The 15067-nt window shown below is 55.6% G+C and overlaps 1 protein-coding gene across 2 annotated transcripts in view; it reads right to left on the minus strand.

Annotated features, from left to right (window-relative positions):
- SLC13A2 (solute carrier family 13 member 2) overlaps positions 1-15067 on the minus strand; it is a 26006-nt gene continuing 10939 nt past the window's right edge. Inside the window, exons 2-12 of one of the 2 annotated variants that reach the window (XM_027034493.2) lie at positions 9077-9205; positions 8131-8267; positions 7813-8018; positions 6609-6789; positions 6392-6514; positions 3951-4169; positions 3667-3755; positions 3262-3383; positions 2009-2170; positions 1226-1363; positions 1-726 (exon numbers count right to left, since the gene is read on the minus strand). In XM_027034493.2, the coding sequence (XP_026890294.1) occupies positions 556-726; positions 1226-1363; positions 2009-2170; positions 3262-3383; positions 3667-3755; positions 3951-4169; positions 6392-6514; positions 6609-6789; positions 7813-8018; positions 8131-8267; positions 9077-9205 (1677 nt within the window). In that variant the 3' untranslated portion in view covers positions 1-555. Of the gene's footprint in view, positions 727-1225; positions 1364-2008; positions 2171-3261; positions 3384-3666; positions 3756-3950; positions 4170-6391; positions 6515-6608; positions 6790-7812; positions 8019-8130; positions 8268-9076; positions 9274-15067 lie in introns of both variants that reach the window. The other variant, XM_027034494.2, reaches the window with a different exon arrangement.

Below are 15067 nucleotides of genomic sequence, written 5' to 3' on the forward strand. Positions count from 1 at the left end.
TTCTACTGAAAAAGACTTTAATGGGGCTAATATTCCAACCCTCCCCCCAAACCTGAGACGCTGGGGAGACCTCAGTGGCCGGGCTGGTCCCAGAGGCTGTTGCCATGGCAACTGCTGGTAGATGCCGCTCCCCAGGCTGCCCCAACCCCAAGTTTCAATAAATACAGTGCAAAGTCTGGGCACCCACCCAGCAGGGGAGACAAGGACCCGGAGTGCTAGAGAGGGCAGGTCGCATGGTCTGTGAGCTCACACGTGCACACACTGCGAAACATACACACCGAGGATCGTGTGCACACACAAGAAACCCCCTCTCAGGCATCCTCACGTGACACACCATCCTCACATACACACTCACATCCATCCATATATATATATACACATTATCCTCAGGTACACAGGGCGGAACACTCCCATCCCTTCCTTACAGACACGCGCGAGGTTCTGTATATATGTGCCTTTCTCTCAGGGCTTGGCCTGGAGCCCGGGTGTCCCGTCCTGGCTCAGAAGAATGAGAACAGGTGGGTCTTCCTGGTCTTGGCCAGGTGATACCCTGGTCTAGGGGCGAGGTGTTGTGGTGTTTGCCTGGTTGACCATACAGTTGGCTGTGGTGTTGGAGTAGGCCCAGGAGGGGAAGGTGTACAGGCTGAAGATGGGGAAGCTCCAGCTGTTGATGGCCAGCGTGATGACCAGCACTCCGATGATGTTGAGCAGGAATCCCGTTCGGGCCTGGTGCGAGGAGAGCCAGTCTGAGCGACCCGTTGCTGAGCCGGGCCAGTACCCAACCCTTGGTGTTCACGGGTGCTCAAGAGCTCTCTTACCAGCAACACTCTCCCCGGAAGTCTGCCTGTGGGTCTGACCCGCAGCACCAGGCAGTGCCCCCTCCCTCTTGCTTTAATCCCGATGCTAAGAAGGGAAAAGGAAGCCCTTCCTGAGCGTTGAGGGCCTTGGGCTTCGTTCGAGTCCTTCTCCCCAGGTACAGGTGCCCTAGCACCTGGGAGCCTTCCCTAAATTCCTCACCCCCTCCTCTCCCTCTCGTGTGGTTGGCAGGGTCTGAAGATGCTCCAGCTGGGGATCATGGCACAACCCTCCTGCTGTCCCCCAGCCTGCACAGGCTTTGCTCTTAACGCTGAGAATCTCAGTGGCTTTAGGCTTCTTTGTGGTCCACCAAGAAGGGAGGACAGAGCAGAAAGGAGCACTGAAGCACTCAGGTCCCACTGCTACTCACCATATCAGACACTTTGAGGCCTCCGAAAGAGAAGACTATGGCGTTGGGTGGGGTGGCCACAGGCAGCATGAAGGCCAGGGAGGCAGACAGCGTGCAGGGGAGCATGACATAGAGAGGGTGGAGGCAGATGGCCTGGGCCTGGACGGGGAGACAGTGGGCAGAACTGATCCCAGTCCCCATCCCAGAGAGGAAGAGGTGGCCCCCAATTCTCCCCCTTCCTCTCTCTGGGGGACAACCTTCCCCGCCCCCCAACAACATAGACTCTGGCCATGAACCCCACCACTTCTGCCAGAAGGCACTGGTGACCTGGGAAGGGCCCCTTGACCTCTCTGGAGGGGATGAGTGTGCGGCCCTGCCCAGCGGGGCGTGGTGAGGGGAGGGGCCCATAAAACGGATCTCAAAGGGGCTCTGGGGTGTCATCAAAGGCTGCGGGAACGCGCCACGGGAGGAAGGGGCTGGGGACGCTCCAGGGAGTAATTTCAACCTGTCACCTCAGGACTGACCAGAACAGGGGCTGGGCCCGGGAGGTGGGCGAGGCCACCAGTGAGGCCCATCAGGATACTCAAGGGGTAACGTCACCAGGGATGGAGTGAGTCAGGGGCCAGAGGGCCTTGTGGCCCGAGGTAGCTGAAAAGTCTGGGCAAGGGCGGCAGCTCAGGGGTCTTCTCCCGGAAATGAGACGAGGTGCAGACAGGTCACTCCAACCCGCAGGTGGGGCCCCTGGGTGGGGTGGGGTGGGCAGGAGGGCTGCCTGGAGGAAGTGTGTCTGCAGGACCAGCTCACCATGGAGGCCAGAATGGGCAGGAAAAGTGTGGTGGTGGCCACGTTGCTGGTGCACTCAGTGAAGGTGGCAATCAGCAGGCAGAGGATGAAGGCAATGGCCGGAGGTGGCACATTCTGTAGCGGGGTCAGCTTGTCCCCCAGCCACTCGGACAGTCCTGATTTCTGTGGCAGAGGACAGGTTCTCTGTGTGAGAGGTTGAGGTTCTCTAGAGAGACCTCTCTAGAGTCTTCAGAGTCAGGGCAGCTTGGGAAGGAAGGTAAAACCCGGGCAGAACCAGGAGGTGCCCTCAAAGTGATTTTGAAGAACATTTGGATGTAGGGAGAAGGGTCAGATGAGAAGCTAGGAAGAGGGGGCCAAAGGGCCTTCTTGGGAAACCGGGGGCCTGGTGGGAGGAAAGACCTTTAACTCCATTTACTCCCGCTCTCCCAACCTCTCTTAGGAGCTCCCCGGCCATCTTCAGCCCTCTCCCCGCCTCCTCCAGCCCAGCAGGTTGGCAGGAGAGGGAAGGGGGAAGGGCCCTTGCTATAAAGGCTGGGCAAGAGGCTGACAGAAGAATGGGGACAGTCCACAGAGTCATAAGGGCTCCAAGGTCTTTCCCTGTCCACATCTGTTATACCAGACTGTGAGTCCCAGGGAGCTGGGACTTTATCTCCTACAATGCTGCCCACCCAGCCCCCAGCACAGTGCTTGGCCCCTTGAACTAACAACCTGAGATCCAGGAGTCCCTGGCACCACTCTCCGACCCGGGGAAGCTGCCTCCTGTCTGCGCACTGAACGAGGTTAGCCAGAACACTGAGGCCCAGGGGCGCAGGTTCAGGGATTTCCCTCTTGGATGGAGGCTCTGGGGAATGAATGAGGGCCTGATCCCCAAAGCCTGGCTGGGTGTGATCATGGCGCCCCCTGGTGGCCCCAGTGGGTCAACTGTGTCCACCCAATGCTCACTACTCCCTGGTGCTAAAGCTATTGCATCCTCTGTCTGGTGGTTGCTGAGAACAGTCCCTGCCTTGCAGAGAAGCCTGCCTTCCCTTTGGCTTTGAGAACCCGAACAGGGAGAGGTGCCTGTGGCTTGTGTGTCCGTCCCCTCTCTTAGCCGGGGCTCTGACCTGCCGCTCCAGCTGCTGCAAAGACTCTACCCACGAGGAGGCTCCTTAGTGGGGATCAGGTCTCCCCCGTGTGGGATAGAAGCAGGGCACCTCTTTCCCTGTGCCAGGGTCTCCCTCAAACAGTCTGGGGGGAGGGCAGGGGTTTCTCACCTCACTGCCCTTGGCCAGGGCAAAGCCACCACCCAGAAGGAAGACGATATTCCAGGGCATCTTCTCATTCACTGTCTTCCAGTTGAGGAGGGCAGGAGGGGCCTTCAGCCTCCCTGGTTTGTCTATTTCCCAGGCAGAGGAGGATGGGTCACCAAGGGCCAGCAGGTTTTCCCTCCCCTCCACTTGGGTCTGTCTCTGGGTCCCTATCTGAGTTTAATGCACGTGGGAGAGGGACCCTCAGTTCGGCAACATCCTTACTTTGCCCCTGAGCTCCTGCACCCTTGGCAACTCATCCCCGCTTCTCTGGGCTTTTACCACTCCTGTCAAGTGTGGTTGAAGGCACATTTCATGACAGAAGGCAGAGGCTGCCCAGAGCCCCTTCCCTGCCCCAGTCCAGGTTCTTACCTGGATCCTGAGTCAGCCCTGGGATCTTGGAGGGCACCAAGAACATAATTATGCCAATGAAGATGGCCACTGTCCCATCGGACGCCATGCTGTGGGCAGGGCAAGCAGGGCAGGCTTAGTGGCTCAGGTCTGCTCAGGGTCATCGGGTGGAAAGGCGGTGGAGAGGAGCCCCCTCCCACAGACGTGCCAAGTCCTCTTGACACGTCCTCCCCACCGTGTTACCTCCTGGTCGGCACCAGGAGGTGAGCCCCAGAAGGATTCCCTGTCTCCCCCAGAATGCTCACCTTTTCCCATCCTTGTCGGGAAAGGCCAGGTTGCCCCAGCCAAGGAAAAAGCCGGGCTCCCGAGTGAACCATAGCACCACCAAGATGACAAAGAGGACAGAGACAGCCTTCTCTGCAAAGCTCATGGGGCCCAGTAGCTTGTGTTCTGTTTGGATGATGTGGAAGGCTGCCTGCTCTTGCTCCCGCTCATGTCCGCCAAAGCCAAAGTTCTTCAGGAAGCTGCAGGCAGGGGGCGGGGGGGGGGGGGCAGTTCTTGAGGGCCCCGCACCAGGCAGGGGAAGCAAGGGGTTCTGAGTGCCTGTGTTATACTGCTGAGACCACCTCAGTGTTGCCACATGAAGGCCTTGGACCCACCCAAGGTTCTGGAAGAAGAATAGAAGACTCTCAGGGCGTCACGGTTCTTAGTTAGCAGAGGCAAGGCTGGGGCTCCAGGGACAGGTCTCTCCATCTGCCCCATTGACTCCCTGTCCCTCCAGAAACTCTCTTGTGCTAAGCCATCCTTTGCTCAGAGTGGGGTGGATCTAGAGGCCTGGACCCCACGGTTCCTTTGACTCCAGATCACCCTCCCCTCTTCCAACAGCCTTTTGGGAAACCCTCCCCTCCCTCTCCTACCTGCTTCTGGGCATCCAACTCCTGCCAGCCTGAGCCCCACCAACATCACTCTTAGAGGCACAGAGGCTGCCACTCGCTCCTGTGTGCCCCTTGCTTCACTCAGGTTTATTTCTAACTTTTCTCTTGGGCAAATCTCAACTCCCCGAGGGACTGTGCGTTCCTCAATGGGAAAGACCACAATTCACACATCTTTGAATCCCCTGTGGTGCCTTGCATATGCTGGTCTCTTTGACTACACCTCGCCTTGTACCAGTGCCCAGCCTCAACCCAACCTCCTTGCACCTGCCCAAGCGAATTTTCCAAAGGACAGCAGCAATACTTAAAAACTTTCAATGTGTCGGGAGCCTGGGTGTTGAGCATTCGACTTCAGCTCAGGTCATGATCTCGTGGTGTGTGAGCTCGAGCCCCACCTTGGGCTCTGTGCTGAGAACTCGGAGCCTAGAGCCTGCTTGGGATTCTGTGTCGCCCTCTCTCTCTGCCCCTCCCCTGCTTGCATTCTGTTTCTCTCTCTCTCAAAAACAAATAAACATTAAAAAAAACCCCAAAAAACGTTCAATGTCCCTCCCCCCCCTTACTTCCCTCCCTCCCCACCACCACCTGGACAGGAAGGGCAAATAACAACTCATACCACAATACCATTCATATCACTACTCCGAGCCTGTACTTGTAACAGACATCCCAGACTCAATTCCAACTGAGCTCTAGCAAGGTCTCACATTCACAAGGTTTTCTTTTCTTTTCTTTTTAAAAAATATTTATTTATTTGGGGGAGATCACAAGTTGGGAGGCAGAGAGAGGAGGACGGAGGTTCCGAAGCGGGTTCTGTGCTGACAGGCTGACAGCAGTGAGCCTAACGTGGGGCTCGAAAGATCAAACCGGGATACTGCGAGATCATGACCTGAGCCAACCTGAAGTCGGACGCTCAACCGACTGGGCCACACAGGTGCCCCAAGGCCTCACAAGATTTTCCTCAGACTTCTAGTCACTACCAGTAACCCAGGGTTGGAAGTAAGAATAAAGCCTATTTACTACTCTTGGCCTCAAGGGCAAGGTCCAAACTGTTTATGTGGCACACAGGATCCTCCATAATCTTCCCCTGCCTACTTCTCCAGCTTCAACTCCTAATATTCCGTTTTGCTCTTTACGTTTCAACCAAACAAAACTAGAGTTTTCCCAAACACATGGTCTTTCTTGCCTCTGTACCTCTGCACAAGCTGTTCCTGCTGCCTGGAATGTCTTCACCCCATTCTCCACCTGGCTGGCTTCTAGTTCTACATGACTCACTTCGGTCAGCATGTCCTCCGGGGGCCTTCTGGCATCTCCACTATCCTGGGCCGTGTTCCTGCAGCCCCCGGACTTCCTTCTGTCACGGCCCCTGCCATACCATCACCCATTAGATGGTGAGCTCCAAGAACAGGGCCCGTGCCTAATGTCCTCTAGCATTCTCCGTGACTAATACGGGGCCAGATGTAAGTAGAGAGCAACAAATGCTTTTGTAAGTGGCCATGTTCACGGTGCACTCAAGCATTTACCAAAGGACTGTGGAGCCTTATGGGATGGATCTGGCCTGGGCATCAGGAGACCTGGTTTTCAATGTCAGCATGGACAAATCTAGTTGAATACCGCCCCTCGAGCCTCCGTTTGCTCATCTGCTAAATGGGGTCATACTCTCCATCCAGTAAGTCCCTCAAATGGGGATGCTAGGTACATAGGCCTTGGGAGGGGATTATATCCTCTGTCACAGTGGCCAGCCACCTGGTTACCCAACGGGAAGCTCCCAGAGGGTAAGGGCGGGCGCCCGGGCTTCTTTCGTTCAGTCCACCACTTACTTGAACCCCAGGAAGAGCACCTGCAGCCACAGCCAGGCAAGCAGCAGCAAGATGACCATGGTGGGGAAGGCAAAGCTGAACCAGGAGGCGAAGTTCACCACGTTGCCGTTTTCAGGGAAGAGCCTGAAGGGGGATACGGGCTGCTGCGTGACCCTGCCCGGTGACCGGCCTCCCTGGGGAAGGGCAGGTGCCCCGCCCCCCAGCCCCAGTCACTCACGAGTTGACCTGGCCTTGCAGCACCAGGTTGGGGGTGGTGCCGGTGAGCGTGGCGATGCCCCCGATGCTGGCCGAGTAGCACACACACAGGCTCATGCCCTGGCTAAAGCGGACCCGCTGCCTGTCCTTCTGTTCCTTCGGCTCTGAAGAAGCAGGCGGGACAGGGTGGACCTGCCCATTATCTGGGAACGAGGGAGAGCTTTGGTGGGGGGTGGGCGCAGGGCCACCTCTGGGGAGCATGGCCGGAGTGTTCCGCAGCCTCCGGGGGCCTTGTCAGTGGACAGCTGAGACCCAACCCCCCAGGTGAGGGGACCGGGCAGGGGTTCATCCAGGTCTGCAAGGGAGGCTCAGGCCGGGTGGGTCCTCAGACACCATGTGGCCCAATCTCTCTCTTGACAGAGGGAGATGGAGACACAGAGAATGGAAGAGGACTATTCAAACAGGACGAACGGAGCCTGGATCCCTGATGGCCCACCCAGACTCTGGCTCCCTGCCTCCCAGGGTGACCCAGCATCTTGGTTTGCCCAGGACTGAAGGGATTCTCAGAACATGGGACTTTTTTTTTTTTTTTTTACGTTTATTCATGTTTGAGAGACAGAGAGAGACAAGGATGAGTGGGGGAAGGGGCAGAGGGAGGGAGACAACAGAATCCGAAACAGTCTCCAGGCTCTGAGCTGCCAGCACAGAGCCCGACTCGAGGCTCGAGCCCATGAACTGTGAGATCATGACCTGAGCCGAAGTTGTATGTTTAACCGACTGAGCCAGCCAGGCGTCCCGGAACATGGGACTTCAAAACATTTTTTATGATTTTATTTTTTAAAAATGTTTATTATTTATTTTGAGAGAGAGAGAGAATGTGAGCAGGGGAGGAGGAGAGAGAGAGGAAGAGAGAGAATCCCAAACAGGCTCCACGCACAGTGGATCCTGACTCGGTGTGAGATCCCATGACCCTGAGCTCATGACCTGAGCCGAAATCAAGAGGTGGACGCTCAACCGACTGAGCCACCCAGGCGCCCCGTGGGACTTTTTGTTTTAAAACTAAGACAGTCTTGGGCAAACCAGGACAAGTTGGTCACTGTACATCTTGCCTCCCTTTTGTCTCCCTGGGGGCTCCAAGATGACCACCCCCATCGTGGACATCATCTCAGACCCTCCCCAAGGGCCGGGGGTGGGGGCGGGGCAGGGTCGAGCCTCATCCTTCTCACCAAGCTTGGTCACGTCCTTCTGGGGACTTGGTTCCTGGAGCTCAAAGGTGGGGTTGTCGCTGCCCTCCTCTACATCCTTGCCCGTGGGCGTCTTGTACAGCTGTTCCAGAACAGCATGTGCGATGGGCACCATCATGGCCGTGGTGGCTGTGTTGCTGATCCACATGGACAGGAAGGCCGTGACCAACATGAAGCCCAACAGCAGCCTAGGGACAGACAGACGGACACACTGGCTGGTGTTCCAGTGTCCCTGCGGGGACTGGATACCCAGCACACCACCCGCTCCAGGTTCCCCAGTCCTGTCTTGTGAGCACTCACAGGGCAGGCCGCACCCCGATGATGAGGAGCACGCGGAGGGCAATGCGTTTGTGCAGATTCCAGTGCTCCACAGCGATGGCCACGAGCAACCCCCCGACGAACAGGATGTTGGTGTCCTTAAAGTACTCGATGCACACCTGGCAGGCAGGGACAGCTGAGAGGCAGGAAGGGGTCTCCCCCTGTGCCCCTGTGCCCCTGGGCAGAAGCTACAGTCACTGACATTCCCACAAACAGGGGTTGGTCTCTGGGCTCTCGGAACCAAATGGAAATGGTCTTTGGATCATCTTCCATTTAATATTAACCAGTTCCTGTCTTCCTGCCAAACTCCTTCTTTCTCCCCTCAGGAACGAGTGCGAGGTAATCTAGCCTGATCCCAGTTCATGTTTCAAGCCATTGACTAGGAGCTAGAGAATTTAGTGCGGATTCTGGAAACTACGGCAGTGGTTCTCAAAGTGTGGTCCATAAGCTGGCATCATCACCAACCTGGAGCTTGCGAGGAATGAAATGCTCAGGCCCTGCCCCAGATCCACTGAATCAGAAACTCTGGGGGGTAGGGCCCAGCAATCTGTTTCAACCAGCCCCGAGGGTGATCCTGACGCACGCTCATGTTTCAGAGTCACTGAACCCAGAAAAGACAAGTTCTTTAGCTGACTTCCAAGGCCCCTTTTCCTGGGTGACCAGGCCTTTCCACCTCCCTGGCCTACACCTGGTCCGCTTTGAATTAGCTCTCAACACCAACCATGAACTTCTAGAACGCACGCCCCCCACTGCTCCCCTGCGTCTTCTAGCTGACTCCTCCTTTAGTGCTCCCTGACCTGCCACGCAGAGGCGAGGACCCCTCTTCCGTGTGCGCTGCCTGTGAGGAGTCTTCTTCCTTCACCAGTGTTTTAGAGCAGACCCCCTCCATACCGGGAGCCTTTCCTCTTGGGAAAGGGGGGAGGCTTACCTCAGAGGCATCCATTATGCCCATCATGGGGTACAGGATGATGGGGAAGAGGGCGGTGACAGCCAGGGGCAGAGCCTCGGTGCACCAGAAGAGCGCCATGAGGATGATGGAGTAGGCACAGTAGGCTTCCTGTGGGCGGGAGAGGGGTGGCAGAGCTGTTGCTGGGGCAGGCCTGTGTCCCGGAGTCACGTCACCTCCTGCCCCCAGAGAAAACAGGCCATTTGTAACAGCGGAGTGAGAGCGTGTGAAACCCACAGTCACTGATAACAGAGTCTAAGTCCCATTTCAAAACGGAAATAAAAAACAAAGCAAGGCACTCACCACCTTGTCTTTGACCTTGAGGAGGCTAGGCATTATGATCCAGCCGTACTGAAGAGTCTAGATTTGGGAATCAAGCCCCACTCAGCCCGAGGGCATTGCAGCGGGCCAAAGTGAGGATCCCCCGGAGGAGATGGGGCTCATCTAGAAAAGACCCGGGGCCTGGCCAGTGTAGACTCCAGCCTGGCACCTCGGCCTTCCCTGGCTTTTTCAGAGCCTGTAAGAATATATTTGTATGACGAGGTAATGCATGTTTGTTCCCTCTCCCAGAAGGTGAGCTCCGTGAGGACAGACTCCATTTTGCGGCATCTAGGTGCTTGGAGCTCAGAACCCAGCAGGCTTCAGAGCAAATTTTTTCTGAAAGACTGAATCACTGGGAAGTTTTGGAATAGTGGGAGCAAGCCTGGCCTGACCACTGCATCGCACATTTCCAGGGGGTGCCATTCACATTTATAGAAGACGTGAAAGGTTTCCCCATCCCCGACTTGTGCAGGGAGTTGGTGGGAGGGGTAAACCCTGAGACACGGTTTTGCAAGCCTTTGGGTACCAGAGGCTCTCCTTTCTCTGACAGGGCCCCCAGGTCTACAGGGGGCTGGCCTCAGACGTGGGAGGGGACCTGGAGCAGAAATGGAAGTCAGACAGTCGCCCCGGCGTCCTGGGGCCCCAGTGACATGGAAGCCTCCAGGGGAGCAGGTGTGCACATCCAAGGCTCCCCCGGGGCACCAGCTGGCTCTGTGGGCGGAGGCAAGGGGCTGTGTTCAGAAGCAAGGAGCTGCGTGCTGGGACAGTGGGCTGGGAGGCCCCTCCTCTCTGACCTGTCTCAGCTGTCCCTGGCCCTCTTGTTTTCTCCACCTGGTGCAGGCCGTCCTCACGACCCTTAGTACCTCATGCCCTTAGTACCCTAAGTTTGGGAAGGGTCCCTGGCGGTAGCCAGGGGGAAGAGGAAGCTGCTGTTTATTGAGCAACTCTTAGGAGCTGGGTGTTTTCCTACCTGTGGTTACAAGAAACTCAAACAGCCATTAAGGTGGGTGTGGTGGTCTCAGGTTATAGAGGAATTTGAGAAGGTAAGTGGCTCTTCAAGGTCACAGAACTGGGGCCGAGCACAGCAGGGAAGACCCAGGCAAGGTATCTAGATTGCAGGATTCCAAGAGCGTTTCCCCAGTGTCCCAGGGAGAGGGCACCCCTCGACTGGAACAGCATGCAGCTGCAGAGCCAGGTGATGCCAGGCTCACTTTCTCATCATGAAATTTCCACCATCTCTCCTCACCCTGGACATGAACTCTTGGGCCCCAGGGGTGGGGCCACCTTGACCTTCGCCCAGAGACCCGCCCCCCCCCCCCCCCCAGGAGGCCCGTTTTGCTGAAGCTGCTGTTCCTCAAGCACTTTCTCACTTGCAAGGATTGCAGGGGCGGTTACTCATCCTCCCCTTGGGGCTAAGGGCAGGCCAGCCCCTCTGGACCCTGGTGTCCCCCCTCCCCCAGCCCCCTGGGAATTCTCTGGCCAGAGACAAGGAGGGGGCTGGGGAAGATGATCACTGCTGATGCAAGAAGAAAGTGCTGCTAACGACAGCAGAAGCATCCCCAGGACTACTGCGTGCCAGGCTCCTCGCCCTCCATGCTTCAGAGGATTGTCGAGTTTAGTTGCTCTGGGAGGTAATGACTGTTGTTCCCATTCCACAGATGAAGAAACGAAGGCACAAATAAACGAAGTAAACGTCTCAGCGTCACACGCTAGCAAGTGAAGAAGCCAGGCCATCTGGGTCTTGAGCCTCAGCTTTTGCCTTCTACCGTGAGCTCGGTCCCTCACAGTCACAGGGTGTCCCACAGCCTCAGGTTCACTGTGACTAGTGGGGTGTATGAGGGTGATCTGGGGCTCTGAATTCAAACAACTATCTTCCAGGGGCGCCTGGGTGGCTCAGTCAACTGAGCATCTGACTCTTGGTTTCGGCTCAGGTCACATTCTCAAGGTTCATGAGTTCGAGTCCTGTGTTGGGGTCTACGCGGACAGCGCAGAGCACGCCTGGGATTCTGTCTCTCTCCCTGTCTCTCTGCCCTCCCCCTGCTCTCTCTCTCTCAAAAATAAGTAAACATTAAAAGAGAGAGAGAGAGAGAGAGAACTATCTTCCTGGGGGCCTGCCACTTCCTGTCATCAAGCTCCAGGCAAGTTCCTTCTCTTCTGAGACCACAGAGAGTTGTTAATAGTGAAGCCCTGCCCACCACGCTCCAGCGTATTCAGTCTCTGGCTCCCCTAACCCTTTACGTCTCTTCCCCTCCTCCCCCTCCTCCTCCTCATACGTCTATCTGTCTCTGGATCAAACCCCAAACCGGTTTCAAAGTTCTCTCCAGAAGCCTTCTGTGGCCCTGGTGGCCCTGGCCCTGTGTCTCCATCTTACCCTTGTGGGCAGCCTTGTCTGGATGTGGCATAATTTGCTGACCTGTTCTTCCTGGGTCATAGGATTCTTCACTGGGGCATGGAGTCCCAAGGAATTTGAAGGAAAGGTATTTCATCTTTGCGCTAACATCTAAGTTCCAAACGTAGGCGGTAAAGCCATGGTGATTGGTGATTTTGTCACAGGCCCAATCGTGGCTGCCAGCCATCGGATACGTGCACAGATCGCTTGTTGCTGTTATCTCAAAAGAGTGTTTGTATCCATCACTGGCTTTGAAATTATAGTAGTTACACCAACGCTAGAAGCTTAATGCATTAATAATCGCCTATATTTCTGAAGTGCAATGTTTTTTCATGTTTTCATTACCGTATTCCAACGTGATTGGTTTCCTTTATAATCCTATACGTTTTATTTTGTGCATTTCACTTTATTTCTTAAAGCTTCTATTTGTTTATTTTGAGAGAGACAGACAACGCGAGTGGGGAAGGGGCAGAGAGAGGGAGAGAGAGAATCCCAAGCAGTCTCGGCACTGTCAGCACAGAGCCGGAGGTGGGGCTCGAACCCACGAACCGTGAGACCATGACCTGAGCTGAAGTCAAGAGTCAGATGTTTAACCGACTGAGCCACCCAGGCGCCCCTATTTTGCGCATTTTAAAGCAATATTCTGAGAAGAGTACATAGTGTTTACTAGATAGCCAAAGGTATTCTTAACTCAGACATGGGTTAGAATCCCTGAGAGAGGTTTTCAGCCTCCTCCATTTTGACCTCAATCTGTACTTTCTAACTGATGAAATTCTTCTTTCCAGCGTATCTCTTAGCTCAGGCAAAAGACTTGAGTGGCAAAGCATCCCGTGATGAGGACCCAAACTGCCCCCTGCCCCGCCCCGCCCAGCAACAAGGAAAGCCCTGACACCAGCAAGACCTCATGTGATTGACCCCAAGAAAGTGATTGACCTGACCTTCCCTGCCCACCCGAACATACCCACCGACCTTTGTCCCACATTCTCCTTATATAAACCGGAAGTATTTTCAGCACCTGGAGACAGTCTTTGAGACGTTAGTCCACTGTCTTCCGGGTGGTGGCCTCACTGAAATTAATTCCTTTCGCAGGCCCCAGGCTCCAAGCTGTCAGCACAGAGCCTGACGCGGGGCTTGAACTCACGAACTGCAAGATCACGACCTGAGGCCAAGTCGGACGCTTAACTGGTTGAGCCGCCCAGGCGCCCCTGTCCCTCTGCCTTTGCATTTTGTCAGCAGCGAGTCACCCAACCTGGTCTGTTTGCAGCCCCAGAGCCGGGTGCTCTTGCACACCTGGGACCCAGTTACATCCCCACCCTAAGGCAAAGAACAAAAAATTTACTTAGCAGCAACTATCGGGGCTTCCCTGAATCTCCTTGGGAGTTTTCCAAACTTCTAGGTCCATCTCTGTGTGGAATTACTCTCTGGGCGGGAGCAGGGGTCTCTACTGGTCCCAGCAATGCGGTGGGAGCCAGAGTGAGGAACTGACGGAGGGTGGGGAGGTCGGGTGGGCGCTCTGCATATGTTCTCTCTCTTTTCCTCCTCTCATCTCCACAGGGCAGTGGCTCTCCCCACGCGCACTGAGAGGTGAGGAAGGAACCTGGGCTGGCCAAACTCAGCTGGCCACCTGTGGCGTGGGACCGGGACGCTCTGGCCACCGGCAGCTCCCCAGGCTGCGGCAGGCCAGGCACTGCGCATGCCTTCGTCATAGTCACAGCAGGTGCTGCTGTCCAAGGTGGCCCTCCTGGAGCTCAGATACCACCAGGGAAGAGTTTGTTTCTGGCAGCAAGAGCTTTTTCCTGCCTCAGTCACTACCTTGCGCAGAGCAGTAGGGGAGGGGTTCCCCAGATCTGTTCCTTAGCTGAGGATTTGCTCCTCTCTCAGTTCCGTCTATGGGCTCCCGAGGACGGGGAGTGAGGCTTTTCACCTCCGCGTCTCTCGCCTCTGGCTCGTTGGCTGGTGCTGGCCTGGGCGTGAAGCCCTCCTTTCCTGCTTGTGTCACCCCAACACCTGCCCCAGGAAGCATCCCGTTTGGATCCCCGTTCTCTTCAACCTCTGGGGAGTCGCTGCTACCGGGAGCCCCTCGGGGGGAAACCCTTCATCAGGCACTCATTCGACAGTTCCTCAAATATTCCATCCTCCCTGCAGCCACAGGGCCTTTGCACATAATTTCCTCTCTTCTCTCCCCACTTTGCCTAGTTGATGTCTACTTACTCTTGAGCTCTTAACTCAAGTATTCCTTTTTCAGAGATTCCTCCAAGGGTTCCAGGCTCGGTTATAGTCCCCGTTTTCACACACCTGGCCCCTGTACCTCCTGCATAGCACCCATCACAGTCTGTAATGAAGCACTTCGTTTCATGAATTTCTTGATGAACGTCAACCTTTCATCAGACTGTACTCTCTAGGGAGTACAAAGCCTAAGTCTGTTTCTGCCCACCCCACCAGGCACCTATATGGAGGGGACACACACACACTATATGGAGAATGAATATTAGGCACTAGGGATACAGACGTGAGTCAGGCCCGGCCCTGGCCTTCAGGGACTCCAAGTGCCCCCATGTGGGCTGGCCCGTGGGGCCACAGATGGGTGTGGATAGAAGAGCTAAGGCTCAGAGGGCTTCCAAACCCCAAGAATGGCAGCTCGCTTCTTTTGTAATGGGAAACACAGGTCAGAGGTCAGAAAATCTGTGTGTCCAGGCCCAGCTTTATGGCTGTGTCCTTGGGCAAGTTACTTAACCTCTCTCGGCCTTTGTCTTTTCTTTCTTTCTTTCTTTCTTTCTTTCTTTCTTTCTTTCTTTCTTTCTGCAACCAATATTGATCATTTCCAGCTGTACGCACATTTATCTCCTTATCTGCAAATGGGAATAAAAGAAACACCTACCTCGCTGGGCAATCGTAAGGATAAAGGATGTGAATGCGTAGGTATATGTCATAAAGGACCACAGATGACAGTGAGCAGATGGTGGGGTTGGCGTTGGGAGATGAACGTGCTCCTGGGCTTCTGGGGAACCAGGGTGGATGCACGAAGCACAAATGGAGATGCGACTTCCAGATAATCCAGGGCAGACTCTGGACCCGGGGTGTGGGCAAGGTGTGGGACCTGAGGGCATCACGGCCTTTACCCGTCATGGGCATAGAGCAGCCCGTGGTTGTTGGGCAGCAGAGAATGTGCCTGTAGTCTCAGAGGTATCACAACTGACTCCTCCTGCTGATTGAAGGTTAACCCAGGGAGGGGGGATGGGTTGGCACACAGCGGATCACTCCCA

This window comes from Acinonyx jubatus, chromosome E1 (genome assembly GCF_027475565.1).
Source record: "Acinonyx jubatus isolate Ajub_Pintada_27869175 chromosome E1, VMU_Ajub_asm_v1.0, whole genome shotgun sequence".
NCBI classification, from domain to species: Eukaryota; Metazoa; Chordata; class Mammalia; order Carnivora; family Felidae; genus Acinonyx; species Acinonyx jubatus.